Below are 24,520 nucleotides of genomic sequence, written 5' to 3' on the forward strand. Positions count from 1 at the left end.
CCACCCAGGCGCCCCAACATTTAGTACCACTTTTAATCTTAGCTAAAAGCAATCATTTTTACTATAGCAGGTTTCTACTTTGGTAGAATAAAATGTTTAATAAAAGTACTTTGTCATATAGCAGAAGGGCCTGGATTCTAACAGATATATGGTAAAATCATGTTAAATTATATCAAGCTTTTAAAGACTGATCTGCATATGTTGTTGAAGAATTACAGAGCAATTAGTTTTCATGGAAAATCTCACATTCATGTAGACAAACAAATAAAAATGTATATGATTATTAGATATAAAATAATACCAGGCAAAGACTTATAAAACAACACACAGTGGTCTCTGATTGATAGAAAATTTCAAGGTAAGAATCAAAATTAAGAAAATACTTTTAGTGTTTTTTCTCATTTTTTTAGTATCAAACAAAATAAACTGTGAGATTATTTGAATTATTGAACATTTAGTGTCTACCCACATGAAAAAACTGTGCTGGGAACACTTTTTTTTGTAGGCACCATAGAAGCGTGTGCCATTTTCTCTTCCATTATTCCTTTACTGGCTTACTTGAATGCACTCCGTGTCTGCCTTTGTTAAAAGTAAAGCTCTCCAACATAAGGGAAGGAAGCAAAATAATATAAAAACAGGGAAGGGGTGACAAAACAGAAGAGACTCTTAAATATGGAGAACAAAAGAGGGTTACTGGAGGGGTTGGTGGGAGGGGTATGGGCTAAATGGGTAAGGACATAGGAATCTACTCCTGAAATCATTGTTGCACAATATCTAACTAATTTGGATGTAAATTAAAAATAATTTTTTTAAATTAAAGCTCTCCATAGTTTGGCTAGCTAGAATGTATTAGCTAAGCAAATAAGTCAATCAAGAAAGACAATAACCATATGATTCACGTGTATGTGGAATTTAGAAACAAAACAGATGAACATATGGGAGGGAGGGGGAAAAAAAAGAGAAGAGAAGAGAACAAACCACGAGAGACTCTTCATGATAGAGAACAAACTAAGGGTTGATGGAGGGCAGTGGGTGGGGGATGGGTATCAGCAGAGCACTTGTGATGAGCACTTGGGTGCTGTCTGTGGAGTGATGAATCTCTGAACTCTCCTGAAACCAACCTTGCACTGTATGTTAACTAACTGAAAATAAAATTTAAAGAAAGTAAAGCTCTTGAAGACATTTGATGTTAAAACTGTCATCACTTAATATGGACATCTTAATCATCAGCGTATCCCAAAAGATTTACGGGCTGTGGAATAATGAGTATTTAATCTGTATATATATAATGTTTGAGATAATGAAACTACAATCGTAATTTAAAAAATTGATCTATAGAAAGAAAAAATGGATACTGTTGAACTTGATGTTTCATTATTATATGGCACTCTATTGTATGGCACCAATTCCCATCTCAACCGTCTGTTCCAGAGCCCTTCCAACATCAGCACAATCATCCAATTCCTCTACCTTCCTGAAGACGCCAAAGGGGAGAACGTCCAGTTTCAGTGGAAGCAGGAAAGTCTGCATGTAGGAGAGGTGTATGAAGCCTGCTGGGCTTAGATAACATCCGAATCATCAACTCAGCTCACAGACAAGTCGTTTTAGAAGACAGTCTTGATCCAGTAGACACCGGCAACTGGCTTTTTTCCCAGGAGCAACAGTTAAGGTTTGAGCTCTTTTTTGTTTCTTCTTCTTCCTCCCCTCTAAGACCTAAAGCTTATAATAAATCAAATCAAAGATAAACTATCTTACCAAATCCATTGGTAAAGGAATAGTAATATTCTTATTTATGTTACCTTCTCTTTTAAGGATGGGGAGTCATTGGTACAAAAACATTCACTTACTCATCCATTTAATAAGTATCTTTGAGGACTCACTGTGGCATGTCCTTGGCTGAGCCTAGAGAATATAACCACAGAAAGGCAGATATGTTTCTTCCCTTCACGTGGTTGTCAACTTAGTGGAGGTAGTTAGATATGTCAACATACGCATATAAAACAACATAATTACCATGATTTGCTGGGAAAGTTAGAGTGCCCTGGAAGTACAATATACAATACCAAACCCAGACTCAAGCAATTAGGAAAGCATTCCAGATAGGGAATCTAAGCAGAGGCCGAAAGGTAATTTGGATTTGGCCAGGTGGGAGGAATAGTGTTTCTAAAATCAGAAGTCTCATACATAAAAACTGGACAGTGAGAGCACAAACAAAAGTCTTAGACAATGTTCAAAATAGTTGTCTAACATTTTGAGTTGAGACTTGGATTAGTTGAGTCTGGAGATGTGGCCAGTGACAAAACCTTGAAGGTCTTGCAAGCTGCTATAGAGTTTGAACTTTATCTTGGATGTGTTAGGGAGTCACTGAATTGCTTTTTTTTTAATATATACCTTTTGATTTGATTTTTTAAAATATACTTTTGAAGATGGAGGATGGAATGGATGGGAGAATGTACATGTAGGGAGACCATGTAGGAAGCTTGTAACAGAAGTCCAGTGGGAGACCATGTTGGCCAGACTTAGGGGAGAATGTGGATGGATTTCAGAGATTTTTAGGAGAGAGAATGGAGAAGATTGGGGACCAATTGAGATGATGAGGGAATAGCAGGTGTCAAGGACAAGATTTGGGCAGCTGGGCGGATGGCGGTGCCATTCATGGAAACAAGAAACAGAGAAGGAGAAGAAGGCTCACAGAAGTTGAATTCACTATGGAATGTTGATCTTCTTTTTTAATTGAGATATATTTGATATATAATATGGCAGTTTCAGGTGTGCAATATAATGAGTTAATATTTGCATATTTTGCAAAGTGATCATCATAATAAGGTTTGTTAACATCCATCAGCTCACAGTTACAAAATTTCCTTCTTGTAATGAGAACTTTTAAGATCTATTCTCTTAGCAACTTTCAACTATGCAACACGGTATTATTAATTATAGTCAGTCTGCTGTACATTGTGGACATGTTGATCTTGATAACCCTGAGGACAGGCAAGAAGAAATATTAGTTGGGAGTTTAGATAAAGCTATCAGGAAACTCAGAGGAAGTTTGGCAATTATCAGCCTTTTGAATAGAAATTGAGTCATGGGCTTGCCTGCCCAGGGTATGTGGACAAAAACTGTGGCTAGGTGATATAAGAATGCCATTAGACCCTGACTGGACCCTCTCAAGTTTCCAATATATTAAAATAAGATGCAAATAAAGCTTAGAGAATTTTTTAAATGTGACTCACTGGCACAAAAAAATCTTGGTGCTGTGGGAGGAGGTGAGATCACAGGAGTAAAAGCAAGTAGAATATAAACATCTAGATGCACACCTCCTTTTTCAAATTCTAGAAAAAGATTCAAACTATTTAGAAATCCTCAACACAGGAAGTCCCCTGACCACATAAACTTCTGCTTAACAGATCAAACGCTAGGCATTTTACTTTCAGTTTCATTTTACACACAATTGACTGACATAGGAACAGACATCCTCCTTGCGCATTGTGGGAAAACCACCCAGTAAACCTGTATGGAAATTCCTTCTGACAAAGACTCTAAAACTTTGGTCCCTTTACAAAGATTCCATGGAATTCCTTTCATGCTGGATGTAGAAAGAACCTTTGTAAAGATATCCCATGTCATATCCCACTACCACTTGATTAAGAAGGATTTCTGTTGACGTTGTTCAACATTGGCAAGAAAGACACGAAAACCCAGGAAACACATGGAGACCTAAGGTCCTGGGGATTCACATCCTTTTCCCATGATGATCATTTAGCACTTCGATCTCAGTAGCCGGTACTGTAGAAATGCAATTTTTATTGCCTTGTTTTATAAGCTGTTATACTAATCTAATTAGCCATTCAGTTTCTTAATTGTTTGTATTGTATCCCACCCATGATAAAAATGCATGAAAGGGGTTTTGCTTCATAGTGATGTTCAATTATATTACAAGTTTGTGTGGGTTATAGTTTTGCTTTGTGTCCATCATCCTACTTCCCAACTTACCATTCACACATTTGAGACTTGACCAGTGACCTACGAAAAAAACCCACTGTAGTAATGATATGTATCATGCCTTTGACTTGGCTATCAGGTAGAAATTTTTCTCTGAGTGTTTCTTTCGAAAACTCTTTTTAAAACTAAGAATTGTCATTGTAAATAATCTGCATATCTATGCTTTTTGCTTTCTGGCTCAAACATCTGAGCCTGAAAAAAAATCCTTTTGCTGGGTGATGTGAAGTTCTAGACATAAAACTTTACATAAACTGTATGAAATTTCTTCATTAAATACGGCCTTGGGGCGCCTGGATGGCTCAGTCAGTTAAGCATCGACTTCAGCTCAGGTCATGATCTCATGGTTCATGAGTTCAAGCCCCGTTTCAGGTTCTGTGCTGACAGCTCAGAGCCTGGAGCCTGCTTCGGATTCTGTGTCTCCCTCTCTCTCTGCCCCTCCACTGCTTGCACTCTCTCTCTCTCTTTCTCAAAAATAAATAGACATTTAAAAATTTAAATATTGCTCCTTTACTTAGTGGCCTCTGAAATGAAAACTGAATACAACCACTTAAAAGCATAAGCATATCTCCATGTTCCTGTTGAACCAGGGCATGTTGTAACATTGCTTTACTTTGGACTTTAAGTTTTGAGGATTATGTTTGTTTGCTTGGTCTATTTACATATTATCTCTTCTGTGTTCAGTAAAAGTTTCCAAGATGTTTACATCTTAACTAAATTAAAGAGTGAGCCTAACAGCAATTGGAAAGTATGCTTAATTACAAAATAGATTTAGTTAAGGAAAAAATGTCCATATATATATATATATATATATATATATATATGTATGTATATATATATATATATATCCTCTCATATAATTTTATCTTTATAAACCTGTAGAGCAGGTGCTATATTAGCTCCATTTTACAGACATGGAAAGTGGACATAGAGGTGTTGAGTAACGTGTCCAAAATATCCTTCTCACCCGTGGGAGAGCCAGGATTCAAATATAGGAATCTTACTTAATCTTGATTTCAGTCACCACATAGCTTTGCTCTTACGGGTCATAAATATAAAGTGGCATGATTCTGTTTGTACCAGGTTTCTTCTCCACATCCATTAGTTAAATTATCTGCCCATTTTCTTCCCTATCACTCTCTGACTATAGGTTAAAAGATTCTTATCCTATTTCTTGATCTTGCTCCAGCTTATTCCATTTGTAGTGCATGTTCCTTTCTCAGATGACTGATTTTTATACATTAGAATTTGGTAAATTCAGCCCAAGCACTGGTCTCTTTCTTCTCTTCCACACTGTAACAGTTGATTTCATGTTCATAGTCCTAGCTACTGGTCCATCACAGGTATTGACTGCTGACCTAGAGTGAACTTAGGGGGATGGGAGTATTAAAATGTCTTCCTGGGGCGCCTGGGTGGCGCAGTCGGTTAAGCGTCCGACTTCAGCCAGGTCACGATCTCGCGGTCCGTGAGTTTGAGCCCCGCGTCGGGCTCTGGGCTGATGGCTCAGAGCCTGGAGCCTGTTTCCGATTCTGTGTCTCCCTCTCTCTGCCCCTCCCCCGTTCATGCTCTGTCTCTCTCTGTCCCAAAAATAAATAAAAACGTTGAAAAAAAAAATTAAAAAAAAAAAAATGTCTTCCTTATGGAAGCAAGAGGCATTTGCAGTAATCTGTATGGGAGGTGAAATAGCGTAAGAATGGTGGCATGATCACAAAAGAAAAATCGACAGTCTCACGGCAGCGGCCCTGCCTGTGACAAGGTGTTAAGAGACAAGGGTCATACAAATGAATGCCACTGACAAAAATTCCTGCATCATTCTTTCATAGAAATGTCATGACGATGCTCCCCCATCCTCAATACCTTGATGGCCTCGTGTTTGGACCTAGAGGATGCTCCCTAGCATGTTAATTCAGGCCCTTTCCGATCTAGGTCCGGCCTAACTTCTCATCCTTGTCTCCTGCTCCTCTGTGCTCCAGCCTCATACACTACTGCATTTCATGCTCCCACACTTCAAACCTGCTTTTCCACTGTTATTTTTTCTCTGCCTAGTAATTCCCAGCATCCTTAAGGACCCAGTTCCAGTGTCATTGTCTGTGTGAACTTTTGCATAGTTAATGTCTCCCTCCTCTCTGTGTCTGTGTTACTATTAGATTGAACAAGCAGGAGGTGGGGTTGGAGGCTGGCTTTGGAAAACAAGTACCTCTGTGTCCCCCAGTGACCATTCAGATTCAGTCTGACAGCTTCTTTATCTCTGCCCTCTTTGTGGGTCCCAAGACTGCTGATAGACCAAATAAGTCATCCAATCACTTTAGTCTCCAAAGCAGTCTCAGTTCAATTACAGATATGATCGGTTTACTATTGTAATCTAAGCTCCAAGCTTCATCTGTAGCTTTTCCCCTCCTCCAGTTTAGGTCTGCTGCAAGGGGGATGGAGGCGGTGATCAGCTCCTTCTCCTTCCTCACCACTCTCATGAGTTTCGGCCTCTGAACCCTCCAGGGCTGGGTCTGCAGGAAGGAGAAGAGGCAAGAGGCAGATATTGTTAGAAGCTGGAATCAACTGCTTTCTTGGCCTAGCAAGAAATCAAAGATGGCTCTCTCGTCAGTCTACCTTTGGGCTCTTTGGAAATCTCCCCACTCCTCACTAATGCTGGGGAATCTCTCACCTGCCTTTCTTCAATCCATGTCTCATGTCTGCGTGCATTTTCAGCCACTGGGCCTCTGGCTAATGACTACAACCTCTTTCTACTGTCACCTCTCCAGGGAGCCATTTGGGGGAGGATCTTAGAAAAACTAAGATCTTGTGTCCATGGGCCCAAGCCTACTCTATAGTAAATACTCGCCTTGGATCAGTGATTGGGAGGAGAGTTATTATTTCTAAGCACAGCCCTCTTCCCCAGCCATCTTCCAGGCAGCTCCAGGCACTAGTCCAAGCCCATACAGTATACTGTCCAAGTGCTTTCCTCAAGATCCAATGCCTCACATTTGAGGAGAGAAGAAGGTACCCTCCTCCCCTGATACAGTCATGGATGGGACCCGCAGTTTACCTCCAACCCTCTCTAAAGAAATCCTCTCTCTGCTGTCCAGCTTCCTACTCACGTCAACTTCGAGCTTGTATACCTGCAATGTGAGTGAGTGACTAAGCCCTTTTACCACCTCTTTCACTAGCCACTAGGGTGGCTCAGTCGGTTGAGCGTCTGACTCCAGCTCAGGTCATGATCTCACGGTCTGTGAGTTCGGGCCCCGCGTCGGGCTCTGTGCTGACAGCTCAGGGCCTGGAGCCTGCTTTGGATTCTGTGTCTCCCTCTCCCTATGCCCCTCCCCTGCTCATGCTCTGTCTCTGTCAAAAATAAATAAACATTAAAAAAAAAGAATGTGAAGTAGTTGCCACCTATTTTCTTGGGTCCTCAAGATGCAAAACTAGTTCCATTTCAATATCCTGTTACATGGGACATATACCTCTATGAAAGAATTGATAACATTGCTTTCCAGTTATTTATGTTTCTGTCTCCTTGGTTAGAAAGTTAGCTTCTTAAGATCAGGGACTATTTCAACCATTTTTGAATCTCCAGTGTTTGGCACGTGATGGATTGTGTTGTTAGATGTTAACTGAATGAATAAAAAGCTGGAAAAATACCAAGATCTAGTTACGAATATGAATTCGTATTCAATTCTAGTTATGTATGAATTCTAGTTACGAAATGAATTTCGTATTCAATAATGACTTGAAGGCAGCTGAAGATATTGTGAATGGAACTGAAGACAGTACAACTGTTAAGAAAGTGGGCTTAACTATATGGGTTCAAGTCTTGGCTTTACCATTTATTAGCCATGTGTTTGGGGGCAACTTATTTAACCTCTCAGTTCCTCAGTGTCCTCATCTGAAACAGGGATAATAATAGTATTCACCCCCAAGCTGTGATGATTAAATAAGAAAATACATATAAAACTCTTAGAACAGTCATTGGCACATAGAAAGTGTTTAAAAAATATGTCTTCTTTATTGAAACTTTGAGAATAAGCTCCACAGGATGTGAATATAGAGGAAAATATGTAGAAGGCAAAGGATTGAGCCAGTGGCTCTGATAATGAGGATGGAGGAAAAATAGGATAGAAAAATATAGACCTCACAAATTATGTCATCCTTATATGTCACTGAAGTACTATCAGAATAAATACATTAAAATGATTAGGTTGAACACAAGTGTTGCCCATATATGTAAGTTTTCTCAGGCAAAATAAATGGTTTCCAGTGGAATTAAATTTCAGTACCATTGATGTGATTGGAATTATTAATAGTTTTTTTAAGTTTATTTATTTATTTTGAAAGAGAGCATGAGTGTATGAGAGGGGGACAGGGAGAGAGAGAATCCCAAGCAGGCTCCACACTGTCAGCACAGAGCCCAATGCAGGGCTCAAACTCATGAACTGTGAGATTGTGACCTGAGCTGAAATCAAAAGTCGGACGCTTAACTGACTGAGCCACCCAGGCTCTTCAATAGTAGGTTTGATTTTTTAAACGCTACGGTTCATAAAACAAGGGAATAAAAGTAGTGAGTATGTAAACTGTCTAGCTGATGATTTTGAAAATAATGTTTGGGAGTGTCAGGTCAAATAGGAAAGATGAGAATGATTCACATTCTCAGTGCGTATTTGTCTTCTTTAGATTTTTTTTCTTAGTTTCTTTGGGAATATTTAATTCATCTGAGCCTGTTCTTATTTATCTCAAGTAGGGCAGAATGATATAAGACCAAATAGAGTAATTAACTTAAGGAGTTTATGTGATCTGGAGAATTGCAATTATAGGTCACCAGTTTAAATCTGTCCTGGGTTGGTAGAAGGCCATTACCATCTGTTGGCTCTATAGTAATTAATATGAAATAGATGTGTAACCGTATTGGCTTTTAATATAAAATCTGGCCTAATATTTGTTGTGCTTTTTGATTCGGCATTGGTAAGCTGCAAGAGGTTATGGAAATAATATGTTCTCCCTATACAGCTTTCTCTATTCTTCCTCCATTCTCTTTCCAAGTTCATGGCCTTGCCTGACTCATCTCCCAATGTTTTTCCAGAAGTCTTGCCCATGTGGAAGAAAAAGCACACCACATTCTTATGCTTCTAATTACCATCATGATGTTTTATTTCCCGCAAATCCCTAAGCAGCCCTTTGTTCATGACCAAGTAGGTGGGGCTCTAAATGCCAATAAATACAGTGCTGCAAGTTAAAAAGCTCCCCAGAGCACCACCCTCATTAGCAATCTCCCAGAGTAAGCAGATCATGGACTCCTAAGGCAAGCTGACTGAACCCACTCAGTATTGAATCACCTGTCTTAATTATTGGTTAAGATGATTTTGCCTTCATTTACAGAATATTGCATCCCTTTTCGGCTTTTACAGATGATTTCTAGAATAATCAAGTATTGTCAGTTGTTCCTATTCAAAAGATACAGAGGACACTCTACCAGTTCATCTGCAGTTGCTGGAAAAACTATCACTACCACGGCCACCATCATATGGTATTGCCTCTCTCTGGCAGGTGGCTTTGGGTGTTTGTGCCACATTCCTCATGCCTGAAGCATGGGAACGATCAATCTTAGAGCAGCTTCTGGTGCTCCAGCCCTACAACAGTGGTCTTGGTTTTGCCATCAAGGTTTAAGGGAAATGAACTGATTTTTTAGCCCTTTCCATTTAAGACCTATAGTATCAAGGATCAGCATTTCACCTTGGGTAGGACTCTCATATCCAGGAATGATACTTACACTAGCATGGATACTAGATCGTAATACATAATAATAGTAACCCTATGATGGTAAATCGTAGTAGCAACAATAATAGGAGTGGTAGTGATGATAGCATTAGGTAGTAATGATGGAGTAAGGAGTGGCATTTCATGAATGTTTCTTAGGTGCCAGAACTATGAGGAAGGCCTTATCATCCAAGTTTTAAATCTATAATAGAGGGGCACCTGGGTGGCTCAGTCGGTTGAGTGTCCGACTTCGGCTCAGGTCATGATCTCACAGTTCGTGGGTTTGAGCCCTGCATCAGGCTCTGTGCTGACCGCTTGCTCAGAGCCTGGAGCCTGCTTCAGATTCTGTGTCTCCTACTCTCTCTGCTCCTCCCCCGTTCATGCTTTGTCTCACTCTGTTTCTCAAAAATAAATAAATGTAAAAAAAATTTTTTTAATAAATCTATAGTAGATAAACACAGGGTGTCTGTAAATGGAGGGCTAGCACTCCCATTTTCCTTAGTCACTCTTGAAACATCTGGACAAATCCACCAAAGTCATCTCTTTCCAGCTCCTCAAACATACATCCTGCAATTTGAGAACATCCTTAATTTCACGTTCAAAGAGAAACACTAAATGTAAGTTTTTGATGGACCAGCCTGGAGCTGTTGCAGCCTCCTTTCCGAAACTCACTGCCAAAGAGAAGGGCCCAGACATCAAGGAAGTGCTCAGAGGAGAACCCAGGGACAAAGGATGAGGAAAGAGCTGTGAGCAAGTTTTTTGGTTTTGTTTTTTTTTTCCTTCTGTTTTCTCGTGTTTTAATAGTACCCCATGAAAGCAAAGTCTCCAAATGAATTCTCTATACCATGGAGGTGGATAGTAGTCAAGCAGGAGCTTCATTTTGTTTGTTTATCCTTATCTTTGATGGCAGCCAAAATTTGTATTTTGAAGGCATGAATCATTTGTGACTCTTTGGTATCTGTGTACGTGTGTGTGTGTGTGAGAGTGTGTGGGGGTGGGGTGGGTGTGTGTTTTGCTCACTCACCATTAATAAATGTTTATATCTGCTCAGCTGGCCTGGTTACTCTCATCTTGCAAAGGCATAAATCACTGGCTTCTGTCAACTCTGGAATTGACCCACAGATTAAATGCAGATCGCTGTCAGATAGGTGCTATTCCCCATATTTTTTATTTTTAAAAAATCTTCCCACTCTGATTGCTGTGCCTGAACCTGCTAATCTTTCTCTATTTATTGCCCTAGTTCATTGTGTGGATAGCAAAGAATTCCAGATTACTCCTTCTCCACATTTATGTCAACTTGTGGTGAGAAGTAAATCAATGTTAAATGTCATAGACTCTGTTCTGAAGGTTTGTCCTTTAGAATAGGCTGTGATTTGATCCCATGTATTTAAAAGAAATTTTCTTAAAAAGTAATCTTTTTACTTTTTTGAATTTATGCCAGGGATTTAGAGTTATTAAGTATACAGAATTTAGAAAGGCCATACGTTAATCTTTTCTCTATTACAACTTACATTTAGACAGATTGCCTCCTCTTTACTATATCTACTGTTGATAAATATGCAATAATAATGACAATTTTCCTGTTTAACAAACACCAAAGGCCCTAATGAAGACAAGAGCCATTAGGTAAATCAACAACCCATTAAGGAGAAGCATCAAGTCAGAACAGGAGAGTCTATTAATTTTCTTATAGCTCGTGTACGTTAAGCATTTGCCAAATTCATTGTCCCAGTGGATGCTAGGCAAATCTCCAGTCCTGAATAAGAATTGGAGCTTTCATTCTGAGATTCTGCTGTCACCTAACACTTTTGCCACAGATTGTTGTATTGTTAATGGAGAATAAAGGTCATTATGTCCAAATTATGAAAAAATGTAAATTAATTTGTCTGAAAATGTAAAGTCTTAATGCAATTTGAGGCTAATGAAAACAAATCTAAGACAAATGGCAGAAGGAATGATCACACTTAAAGCAGAATTCACTTTTAAAATCTGCATTTTGGGGGCGCCTGGGTGGCGCAGTCGGTTAAGCGTCCGACTTCAGCCAGGTCACGATCTCGCGGTCCGTGAGTTCGAGCCCCGCGTCGGGCTCTGGGCTGATGGCTCAGAGCCTGGAGCCTGTTTCCGATTCTGTGTGTGTCTCTCTCTCTGCCCCTCCCCCGTTCATGCTCTGTCTCTCTCTGTCCCAAAAATAAATAAACGTTGAAAAAAAAAAATTTTAAAATCTGCATTTTGGGGGATGTGTGCCCCTGGCAGATCGATACCTGCCTACTATAATGCCCAAGTTGTCTTCCAGAAATTAAGCACTCCAGAAAAAGTTTTCAAAAATCTATTCAATGATTTAGTTTTTTGGAGTACAAGGACAAACAGGAGGAAATCAGATAAGCTTTCCAGAAATGTGCTTTGCAAGTCGCTGTGCTGGAAACTATCTGGTGTGTAACTTGAGGGATTTGAGTCCCGGCTCTCTAATGAGGATAAACCTGAGCTCAGTAAGACTTGTGGCTAGTCCATGTTCCCATGTCTTTTTCCATTAAGAATCGGAATGTTAACTATGACTTTCTGGCTAGATTCCAGCTTGGTTAATTGCATGCTGTCTACCTAAATTCCCTTTGCCTGGGATGTTCTTCACTTTGGATTGCATTGCTCTTATTGTCATGTTTCCCCCAAGAGGTGGATGCATGACATTGTAGAATGAGCCAGAATATAATTTGTCAAGCTAATAAGAGTACTTTGGGGATGAAGGGTTAAACATAAGTAGTGTGCTTTTCACAATTTCCCTCCAATGCTGCCTATTTGTACAGTAATTAATGTGGAATAGCATTAGTGAAACATGGAATTGAGCCAAATCACCATGACAAGGGTGGCAATAACACGGACTCCAGTAATTTTGATAAATTCTACCGAAAATAACCATTCAAACAAATCTCAAGAGCCTCCCTGACTGATGCACCCTTTATTTTGTTTGTTTGTTTTGGTCTGAAGCTGACATATTTAATCACTAATTAATTAAAGTAAGGTTTGTTAAGTGAATGAATGAAAATGGGGGCAATTTGCTGATTTCCTGAGATTCACTAGTCTTTAGTAGGCATGCTGCCTACAGTATCTCATCTAATCCTCACAATTACTCCCATTTCACAGATGAAAAAACAGCCAGAGAGGCCAAATGGATTCCCCAAGATCAAACCATTTTAGTTTTCGCAGCCAAGTATGTTTTACTGTAAAGCCAGCCCTTTTCATTCCTTAGTCTCTTGCAGCCTCCCACGTTGTGCCTGGCATCCTCGGCCTTAATTTGAGAAGGCAAGTCTGAAAACCTCAGACCCTGTGAAACTCAAGTTGATCCCCACAGACAAGGTTAACAACTGCCCTATGGAATTTTACATTGTTATTCTTACTCTCATTACTCCAATTCAAATCTGTCACTATTACCATTTTAGAGTTGTCATAACTATTGCCAAGTAATTATACACTTGTCACAAAATATACCATAAATCGAATCTTTATGAATCTTGGTACAAAGTGGTTCAAATGTGAATGCTGAACGAATCCAGAAAATAATGAGAAAAAAAAATACTCTTTAAGCTCCCTAAAATTCACTCACCATGGTTGAATCTATTGTGTTGACTAGAGAAAATGCACTTCAGCCCTCCTGCACCTGGACTGTGTTCATGGCCAAGTTTTTGGTTTTTTAACTGGCATTAAATTACCTAGAAATTGAATGTGTGGAAAATGACAGAAATTCACTTTGCCTCATGAGAGAAATCATTCTTTTCCTATTTTGATTTTTTAAATACAGCATGAAAGTCTGTACCTTTAAAGACAATTGAACCAGGATGTAGAAAATATGTATTTCTATGTGATAATAGCTATAGCACAGTGAAAGGCTTAGGAAACACAATGATGTGCAGGCTGTAAGTCAGTCACTTTCTAATCACTCAGTCACACATCTCACTTTAATCCAGAAACTCCTATACCAATATATTTTATTTCCAGCCAGACTTTGGCTAATTTATGACTCTGCCAACAATGCCATTTTAATTAATTTTATTCATCTTATTTCTCTTTCCTCTGCTCCTCACATCTCATCTATTTGCATTGCCTAGATTTTAATTAAAAAACCTCTCCTCTCTAAGGAGCAATCTGAAGTGGCAAAAATAATCACTTAAAATATTACAGTCATTAAAAAATTGGCTGTGGTGGAAGCCATGCATTTTCAATTTTCCTACAAATGATGTTTTAGCTTCCTTTTAAAGTGCACTTTGTATCTGAATTGTCTGCCACCAGCCAGCTTGGCTATCAAAAATGGTCTTCCAGCTGGGTGGGCTGAGTGACAACTCCTTAATGGAGGAAATGGATGGCTCTCTGCTCATGTGGAGGGGAAGCCATACCAGGCAGATTTCATTCCATCTGCCACCAGCTCTCTGCAAGCTGGCATTGCCCAAATGCCCAATATACTCATTCCAACGAAAAGGGTATCGTCAAAAAAATAAATTGTAATGCTACAGTTGCCTGAAAGTCATGGGGGGCCATTAGACCCTAGGGAGGTAATATTAAGAGGTGCCTCAGTGTTCATCTTTGATGAAAACCTAATTAAACTATGGTGGGGGTGATTGCAAGTCCTTTTACAAGTACAGAGGTGAAGTCATTACCATTTTCAGCAGAGTATAGGCAGCAACCTTAGAAAAATGCTATCCTGAATTGTGGCCAAGGACTTGTTATATTGAGGAATTTGCACTGATGTTTCCTGTTGATGCTTTTCTGAATGGCAAATTCTTGTCACTTAGCTACACTGTGTTCTGCTTTTCAAGTAAAGGAAACCCATTTAACTGCAAAGTAGGAAAATAGTTTCGTTTGACAAATACAAACAAATAAGGACTATATTTAAGGGATTTTTAAAAATTGGGGCTCTCTAAGGGCACCTGGGTGGCTCAGTCGGTTAAGTGTCCGACTTCGGCTCAGGTCATGATCTTGTGGTCCTTGAGTTCGAGCCCCGCTTCGGGCTCTGTGCAGACAGCTCAGAGCCTGGAGCCTGTTTCAGATTCTGTGTCTTCCTCTCTCTCTGCCCCTCCGCTGCTCATGCTCTGTCTCTCTCTCTCTGTCTCAGAAATAAATAAACGTTAAAAAATTTAAAAAAAAATTGGGGATCTCTAGTACTTAGAAGTATAAAGTATATGTCATTGATCAGTGCTAAAATAGTGACACAAAGTAAAAATAATTATAATTAATATCATAATTAATGTACCCTATGAGGGCTAGAAATAGAAATGTTTAGAGCCATCTTCAGAACTTATACTTTTATTTTGCCCCAAATACATGCTTAGTTACCTGATATATAGTCACCATAAGTCAGTCAAAAGCTATGACTCAAGAAATAAAATTTTATGATCGTTTGCTCAAAAAAAATCTGATAGATTTTTAGTATACTCAGAGTACTCCTGAATTCCAAAATATTCTTGTTTTTATCATTTCAAGAGCTCATGTATTTCACCAAATTAGACATTCTACTTTCCTTTGAACTTGTTTAGATTTTTATTGTTATTGTATATAAATGACATGAGTTTGAATAGATGCTGAACAAGAACAGCTGGGTATTAAAATCACTGAAAGCAATTTCCTGAAATTCTTTTCATACTTTCAATGTGCATTTTGCTTGGATCTTAAACATAATATACTGATAATATACAATGCAAGTTCTTCCGTAAGAAAAGTGGCAACAAGTATCTTGCATTATTAAATTTTCCTGTCCTTGGAGAATTTTTGGTAATCTGCCAAAATTTGGAGGACTTTTAAAGTTCTAATTGATGGTTCTATCTGCTCTTAAAGTGAATGAATGTTGCAGTATTTTTACCATATGATATTGTGGGTCATATTCTTTCACATTTTACTAAAGGTTTTAAGTTGATCTGAAGAATTTTAATGACTATTCTAATGAGAAACACAATTAAAAATAGATTTAAATATGTTTCCATTTCTCTATCACCTACTGCTAAGAGTATGGAATATAATATCTTATTTTTGGCAAAAATATATATTCAGAAATAAAATAGTGATTATTTTATACCAACAGAAGTTTTATTTTATTTTTTTTTTCAACGTTTATTTATTTTTGGGACAGAGAGAGACAGAGCATGAACGGGGGAGGGGCAGAGAGAGGGAGACACAGAATCGGAAACGGGCTCCAGGCTCCGAGCCATCAGCCCAGAGCCTGACGCGGGGCTCGAACTCACGGACCGCGAGATCGTGACCTGGCTGAAGTCGGACGCTTAACCGACTGCGCCACCCAGGCGCCCCCCAACAGAAGTTTTAAAAACACACTTCCACATGCAATATTACTTGTGCTTCTAACAACATCTGTAGGGAATAGATATTATTGATACTACTCTATAGCTTGAGAAACTGAGGCCTAGAGGGGTAACGGACTTATGCAAAACGCGTAGCTATTAAGTAGAGTAAATGTATTTGAACACACCTTCTGATTCCCTTCCTCAAACTCCTTGATGGATAGTAACTGAGTTTTCATTCTTTGCCATCTTGATTGTGTTTGGTTTCTAGTATTTTGTTCTTTTCCAACTTTCATCTCCTCAATTCATGTAAGTGCTTAATTAATTGAGGTAGATTTTAGGGGAGGGTTCAAGCAACCCCATCACCAAGGAGGCCATGAATTCCTGTCCAGAAGCAGAGATGCTGTATCAAGCAAGCAGAGGTCCAGGGATTCTATCCCAATCCAAATGCATTCAGGCATAAATTCTTAGTTTGGAGAATATCTGGGAAACCAGGCCCATTCTAAGATTTTGAGCCCCTGTGACCAATCCTAAAATAGAAATCACATGAAACTCTAACTTGCCTTGTAACTGATTTAGGAATCTTCAGAATGAGAACCCTAAACTGTCCCTCTGCCTTTCACAGGATTCTTTTTTTTTTTTCTTGATGTTTATTTCATTTTGAGAGAGAGAGAGAGAGAGAGAGAGAGAGAGCACAAGCAGGGAGGGGCAGGGAGAGAGGGAGACACAGAATCCAAAACAGGCTCCAGGCTCCAAGCTATCAGCACAGAACTTGATGCAGGGATCGAACACATGAACCATGAGATCATGACCTGAGCCGAAGTCGGACAATTAACCAACTGAGCCACTCAGGCACACCTCCCCTCCTTTCACAGGATTCTTAAGTACAGGGTCAGTATACAGTCAAATTCTCAGTAGGCCCATCTCTGCCCATTCCTGCTCAGATGGCTCAGGAATGCACCAGTTTCACACAAAGTATCCTCTATAGGCCAAATTACTTTGCTGGTTGGCATTACCCTGACTCTAAACTTTGAACACATTGGGTTCTGCTCACAATGGCAGAGGCAAAAATTGTGTCTTGCTGTCCTCAGCATAGTGGGGAGTCGAGGAGCCATCCATTGCCGTGTGTGTGTGTGTGTGTGTGTGTGTGTGTGTGTGTTCTGTGCATCTCCAGGCCCTGCTGCCCAGAAAATGACAGCCCCATCATGCTAAGAACTAGGGGAGGTTGAGCCGCCTCCTGCTGGGTTGTGGCTGTTTACTTTGCATGTGTCACAACCCTTTTTTTGGTAACATGTTGCAGCACTAAGACTATGAAGAAGAGAATATTCAAAGATCAGTACTTCTTCTCTACACCCAAAGGACTTTGGGCCTATTTAGGAAGGGAGAAAAGAGCTAACTGTGAATCTTCTCTTAAACCTGACAGACAGGATTAGGAGATTTGCAGTGCAAAGGCTAACACTATTAGAAACCACTGCCCTGTTTGTTTGGATTTAGATTTGGCATTATTATTCTTTTACTACAAGTTGTTAAAAAACAGCTCCTTCCCTATTGAAATAATAAAACTATGCTAAAAACCATACCATTATATCCTTCACAGAAACTTGCCAAAGACAGATTCTACTAGTTATTATATCCTATCATAGTAGCATGAAAATTGATTAACGTTCAATTAAGGTATTACTATTTTTTTTAATTGCTTTATTTATTCTTGATGTGATAAATATTACATGTGTTTCATATGCTGGTACTACTGTAATTACAGTGTCAAAAATGTATATTTGGTAGATAATTTTCAATAATTATATAATTACAAATGGTCTATTCAACTACCAAATGTATTTCATAACAGCAAAATAACTAACAAAAAGATCCTTTAAAAGTATTTCTATTTTTCTAAAACAATTGATTTTAATTTTTTGAAATAAGTTTAACAATATGCAGTTAAACAATATCTAGTTTTCTCACGACTCTTTTAACCTAAATTTTCCAACTCAGCTAAATTAAAATATATATCAAATACCTTAATAATATAAATTTTTGAAGAGTAGCAAAACAATTATTTGTAACACGGAGTCTTAAAATATTAACAAACAATTCTGAAGCAAATGGAACCAAAATTTAAATAATTAAATTGATATTTAGCCAGTAATGACCAAGGTTTCATGTTAAGTGATCACTCTTTTTATTGTGTAAATTGTAACGGAATTACTCTGTGTTCATACACATGGATGTTTCATGTATGGCTTTTCCTTAGACAATGAGTAAATGTGTCCTTTGCACTGATACCAGAGTCCTTATATTAATTCCAGATAAACATACATGACAGTTGTTCAGGATTCCAGAATGTGAAGATAATTGTGAAAAACGTTATTTAGAGTTCAGTGGATTTATTAGGAAAGTAATCTTTTTCTAGTTAGCATTTGGGGTCTTTACAGGATAAGAGTAGTAGATTCTTGGGTTTTGCCTTTGACAGTTTCTGTTTACTGTTAAATAAGCTGAACCCTAGTTTTGATTGGTTTGTGTGGGTTAAGGATCACTTATAATAAGCTCAGTTTAGCATCCATGAATAATGTGTATTCACTGTGGTGGAAGAAGATTCTCAGGCAGGTGATGCATGCTATACACTACAGTATGATCTAAGATGATGACAAGCTCTGTGAGTGAGCCTTATGTGTTAGCGCTGTGAAATGACTCCCCCAAGATCAGATGCTCTGAATCTCTTGAACTTCTGGAAGCTTCTGGAAGCTTTATTTACTCTTTCAGTACAGTACTCTGATTCTTCCCTCAATTGATTTTATCAGCCACAGCCAGTTTAATTACCATAAAACATTTCTTTGCACACATTACTCCCCTATTTTAGGATACCACTGCCAACAGAATATGATAGAGATCTCTTAGACCACTACTTGAGATTTTACTCTCAGTCTCCAGTCTAATTCTCCAAATCTTGCCTATTTATCACCTTTGTTGTTCATTCATATGTGTCATTCAACTTGGATCTTTTTCTGTCCTTTAAAGCAAGTTGAGGACCTGTTCATCCATGAAGCCTATGCATTTAGACCAGCCCTGGACAGTGATTCCTACCTTGTCTCATTCATTAGCATTTACCATCTGCTTTCTAGCATTGAGAAATATCTCTGGTATCTCTCAATGAGACTGGGATTTTTTGAGGGTCAAGACTATGTATTATTATACTTCATTATAAACTCCTTTCTCCAATGCCTTCCTTAATACCTTCTACATAGTGAGTTCTCCATAAAAGATTAATTGATTATTTGAAAAGACATAGCCCATATAATTCATTCATTCATTTGTTGAATTATTCAACAAATATTTTTTAATTCCGACTATAAGCCAAGCATTGTATTTACAGCAAGAAACAAAATGGACATGATCCCTGCTCTGTAGAACTTAGAGTCGCTGGACCCAATATTTTCTGTCCAATTACTTTCCTTCGTTTCTATTTCATTTTCAGAATATATAAAGCCTAAAAGAATGTTTGATCTTTCTTTTATTAGTATTTCTGTAATATGACTTACTACCAAAAACTAGTTAATAAAAACTTACATTTTTTAAAAACTAAACATTCAGTTTTCTCAGAGTTTGATCTTACCTTTGACTATTCACTTTAAGCTGAAAAACTATAAGGTAAAAAAGTATCACAAGAAATACTTTGTTTTTAAATTTTTTGTAAACTTTGTGCTCTTTGGGAGAATAACAAAGATTTTGATTTCCCAGCTCCTTATTGTAAGTATCACACACTACTTAGGTCTTGTCAGAAACTTTTACTCAAAAGGTAGCTGAGAATATACGATCATATCAGGGATTACTTTGACCTTTTCTGTATTCCCTGTTTTGATTAGCTGGCTTTTCTACTCACATTCCATTTACAGACAAATTGTGAAAGGTGTGAATGGCAAGCCAGAAATATATAGAATATTGAAAAGGTCAGTGTGATTTAGCCCATAAGCACGGTATTGAAAATATATGACAAGTCATTATCACACTTAATTCCCATGACAAGGACTGGGCGAAGATGGGAAATTATGCCAATTAAAATATTCTTGTTTCATACTGAAGGCTGTAGTGGCAAAGCTCAAAAAGCCTCTTGACTCCTTTTTTGTGATAACTTAATAAGTTAGAAAGAAATTGTAATTGAATTAAATAAGACAAAAAAAGAGGTAACAAGCTCTTCTGATTTGAGAGTCCATCATAGAGGGAATAGTATAATGACTTCTCTAAAAACTCTAATTATACATGAGTAAGACAGATACAGCTACAAAACCAATTCAACAGCCACCCCATGTTCTCTTTTCATCTACAGCATAGCTGTCAGTCAGATGGGAATTCCATTTATTTCCATGGAAATGAAGGCAGTGAGTTCAATTTTGCCACCACCCGGGATGTAGATCTTTCTACAGAAGATATTCAAGAGCAGTGGTCAGAAGAATTTGAGAGCCAGCCTACAGGGTAAGTAATTGCTATCTCCCATGCTGTGCATAGCACTTATATTTATTCCACTGGACATATTTTAAATGCATATTACTCAATAGCAAAAGCATAGTTAAATCAGTGCTGATTATTCTTATCATAGACAGGACAAATGGGTCACACTTGTCCTAAGCATTCTTTATTAAATAATCAACTATTTTTATGTGTATTGAAATTTTATAATTGTGAATACCTTTTAACTTCAGCTGAACGCTTCTATCTCATTTTTCATTTATTCAGCTTTTACTGGGACTAAGTCTTTTTCATTGTGTATAGGATACAAAATCTTTCCACTGCTGTTACATTGAGACTTGCAGTTGTCTTCCTGGAGCCGGAGATTTATAGATGCTGCTACCTGATTTTCTGTGGAATGTGGTTTTGGTCTATAAAAATGGTTTAGGGAGTAAAATTTATCTTTGAAAGATTTTTAAAAAAGGAATATGGGACTGACGTTGAAGAAGAAGAAAGCTAAAACAATGAGGGAGGTTTGGTGGTGGTATTTTCTGGCCATTCTGAGCTGTGTGCCTTCTTCTGGGTCTTGTGTCCCTAAGATAGTTCCTATTAATTGAGGAGCATATTCCCGGAAGTTAAAGTTGAAAAAAGTTAGTAGGTTCAGAGAATCTAAATTTATAAGGTAGTGTGAGTAGGAAGGAAATTCTAGAAGTGTTGTTTTTTTTTTTCAGTAAACACATGTGATCAGGTCCTTATTGTTTAGTGTATATTTTCTAAGACTATGATGGAGATGAATGAAGTTAACATAAAGTATAATTCTATAATGAATATAAAATAGCAATAATTTAACTGTTAACTTTGAGAAACTTTTTCCAGAACACAACATTTGAGGTGGTCGTGTCTCTCTGATTTCAACAAATAAAATCAAAACCGGATGGAACCAAAAGGCAAGTGCCCAAGAGTGCAAGAAGGCCATGGCTCTCTTGGGTTCCATGCCTCCCATGCATTGCCCGGGAGTGCATTCAGACCCAACAGGATAGAAATCTGGCCAGCAGCCTGAGCTGCCACTGCCTCTGTGACCTTTTGCTGCCACATCAGGGTCTTTCACTATTGAAAGCTAGATTTCTGCTGTGGCTCTTCACTGCCTCAGGGAAGTCCAGCCTGTGGGGCAGGCCAGGTATGCCTCTGAGGGAGGTTCACACTTTAAGGGAGCCAGTTCCTTCAGAGCCTAGCAGTGATGGTCAGGCCCTTCAGTCCATAAAGCTTCCTGGCACCATTGAAGTTCCATGTCTAGTGAGACTTTGGTTTCTCCTTGAGGGACCCACACCTACTATTCTCCTATTTCATCTACATCTACATTTCATCTCCCCCAGGAGATCCTACACAGGGCTCATTCTAATCCCCTTACAAACGGGTGGGCTTTGATGGGGTCCAGAATTTTGACAATGCAAGCAAAGCTTCTTTATCTGTCTTTTGGAGATAAAGAATCATCACCAGCTTATCAGTTCTCTCTTTCTGATTCCTGATACAAAAGACCAATTCAAAACCCTTTCCTGGTTATGGAGCTTGACTGCCTATAAGAGAATCCCGAATCTTGAAACACAAGACACTCATTGACCCTCACTCGTCCATCTCTCCAAGCTAATATCATCTATGCAGTAGTGATGAGTCATCCTCTTCATTGGATGTCCCCCACATCCCCTGGGGACTCCAGTGGTTCCCAGTGATACCCAGCCCCATATAAAATTTATTTTTATTTTTTTTAAGTTAATTTATTTATTTTGAGAAAGAGAGAGAGCATAAGTGGAGGGGGGTGGAATGCAGAAAGAGAGGGAGAGAATCTCAAGAAAGCTCTGCGCTGTCAGCAGAACCCATTGTGGGGCTCAATTCCACGAACCATGAGATGGTGACCTGAGTCAAAATTGAGAGTTGGACGCTTAATCGACTGAGCCACCCAGGTGCTCTGATAAAATTTATTTCTTTATTATTTTTTTAGTGTTTATTTATTTTTGAGAGAGAGAAAGACAGAGCACCAGAGGGGAAGGGACAGAGAGAGAGAAGGAGGCACAGAATAGGTAACAGGCTCCAGGCACCGAGCTGTGAGCACAGAGTCTGACAGGGGGCTCAAACTCATGAACTGTGAGGTCATGACCTGAGCAGAAGTCAGATGCTCAACTGACTGAGTTCCCCAGGTGCCCCTCAAAATGTTTTTAATTATGACCTTCATACCCATCTATCCCCTATCCCACCATCCTCTCTTTCTATTTTTTTTTAGCTTGTTGCATCATCAAAATCATTTATAAGAGAACAAAAGAAAAGCTTTTTTGAATGGATTAATGGTCCATCCAGTAATCACCTAGTAATAAAACTGAAGATTTAGTACAAACAGAAAACCATGAATAAGGCTTAGAAAGGAATTGATTTTATATAAGAAGAAACCCAGTATATCTTAGAAAATTACTCTACAAGTGCAGAGACATAGCTAGCAAAAAATTACTCCAATTAACAGAGCAGACATTCTGTTTTCACAGAGTACTGGTGATATAAGAAAATTTATGGTTAAACCAAATCATTCACCGCCCCCCAAAACAAAAAGAACCAAAAGTATTTATGCTTGAAAAAAGAACTAAAGTGGGGCACCTGGTGGCTCAGTCAGTTAAGTGTCCAACTCTTGGTTTCAGCTTGGGTCATGATCCTACAGTTTGTGAGTTCAGGCCCCACATCAGTCTCCATCCTGACGGTGTGGACCTGCTTGGGATTCTCTCTATTCCTCTCTCTCTGCCCCTTCCCTGCTATCTCTCTCTGTCTCTCTCAAAAATAAGTAAATAAACTTAAAACAATTTAAAGAAAAAGGAGCTCAAGTCAGTACAGACACAGAAGAACATCAGAACAAATTCCATCCACTCAGTGACTCAGGTGGTTTCAATTATGCTCTTTGGCCACTTCTCAGTATTGTGATATATCAGAGTTTTTGGTCACAGTTAAAAGGCTAATACTTTCAGTCCTTGGCATTGTCAGCAGATCTATGTTCCAATAACAAAATAATGTGCTTGATAAAAGCACCTGTGCCACCCTAATTGGTATACAATTAATTCATCCAGGTTCTAAAAATAGTACATGATTCTAGCAACTACATCTTAGGATTATTTGCAGCTTTTCCCCTAGGATATCAGGCCACACCCCCCAGATTTCCCGTATTTATGCTCTCATCTGGTGGCCCAGTCATCCCACTTGGCATTATGTTATAAAGGCATAAAAGGATAATGAGAGGATCTAGTGTTTTCTGTGGTTGCAGTGATGATAAAAATGCTGGTTTAGTCCTGTGTGTGTGTGTGTGTGTGTGTGTGTGTGTGTGTGTGTCCCCGTGTCCCCTCTCTGCATTCACCCACTCTCAAATGGCTTTATTGGTCTAGGAAAGAATGCTGTCATGATAGTTTTTAATCATAGCTTCAGGAAAGAAATCCTGTCACAAAATCAAATTAATGTGACATATTTTTACCTAGGGTAAGAACTGACAAGGAAAACCAGATTAGGAATTTGGGAGTGAAATCTTGATGTGTTTTGTTTAACCAGCCAGGTTTACTAAATATTTGTCTCATTCTTCAACTCAATCATTATCACCCACACTGACAATTTATCATCACTGGCCCACATGCTAAAATAGACAGAAAACTTAGATAGTAAATTAGAATTGATTGAGCTGTCTACCTTTGAGTTGACTTGTTTTAAAAACTAAAAAATTAAAGAGTAAATAAGTTAATTAAATTGTTAACCCACATATAATATTTGCACATCTATTAACTGTGTTTTTCTTCCATAAGAATTGTGAAAGAGAAAAATGAATATGTGGTCCTCTCTAATAATTTCAAAACACTTCATAAGAAAGAAAAGAAAGCCACCATCATTATGACTATTTTTGGAGTCCACTTTCCCAAATATTCCTGTTTTCCTACCATTTGAGTCCAGCTATTTGATTTCACATCACAAAGAGGCAAGAGCTGTTTGCCTCTCATATCTCAAAGCTGCCCTAAATCCAGTGTTGATAGGTTTATTTTTTTAAGTGG

The 24,520-nt window shown here is 38.5% G+C and overlaps 1 protein-coding gene across 1 annotated transcript in view; it reads left to right on the forward strand.

The window, feature by feature from the left end:
* RELN (reelin) overlaps positions 1–24,520 on the forward strand; it is a 532,864-nt gene that overhangs the window by 302,262 nt on the left and 206,082 nt on the right. The window contains 4 exon segments of the mRNA XM_030307797.1: positions 1,432–1,555; positions 1,558–1,641; positions 1,644–1,669; positions 20,338–20,483. Of these exon segments, the coding sequence (XP_030163657.1) occupies positions 1,432–1,555; positions 1,558–1,641; positions 1,644–1,669; positions 20,338–20,483 (380 nt within the window).

This window comes from Lynx canadensis, chromosome A2, assembly GCF_007474595.2.
Source record: "Lynx canadensis isolate LIC74 chromosome A2, mLynCan4.pri.v2, whole genome shotgun sequence".
NCBI lineage: Eukaryota > Metazoa > Chordata > Mammalia > Carnivora > Felidae > Lynx > Lynx canadensis.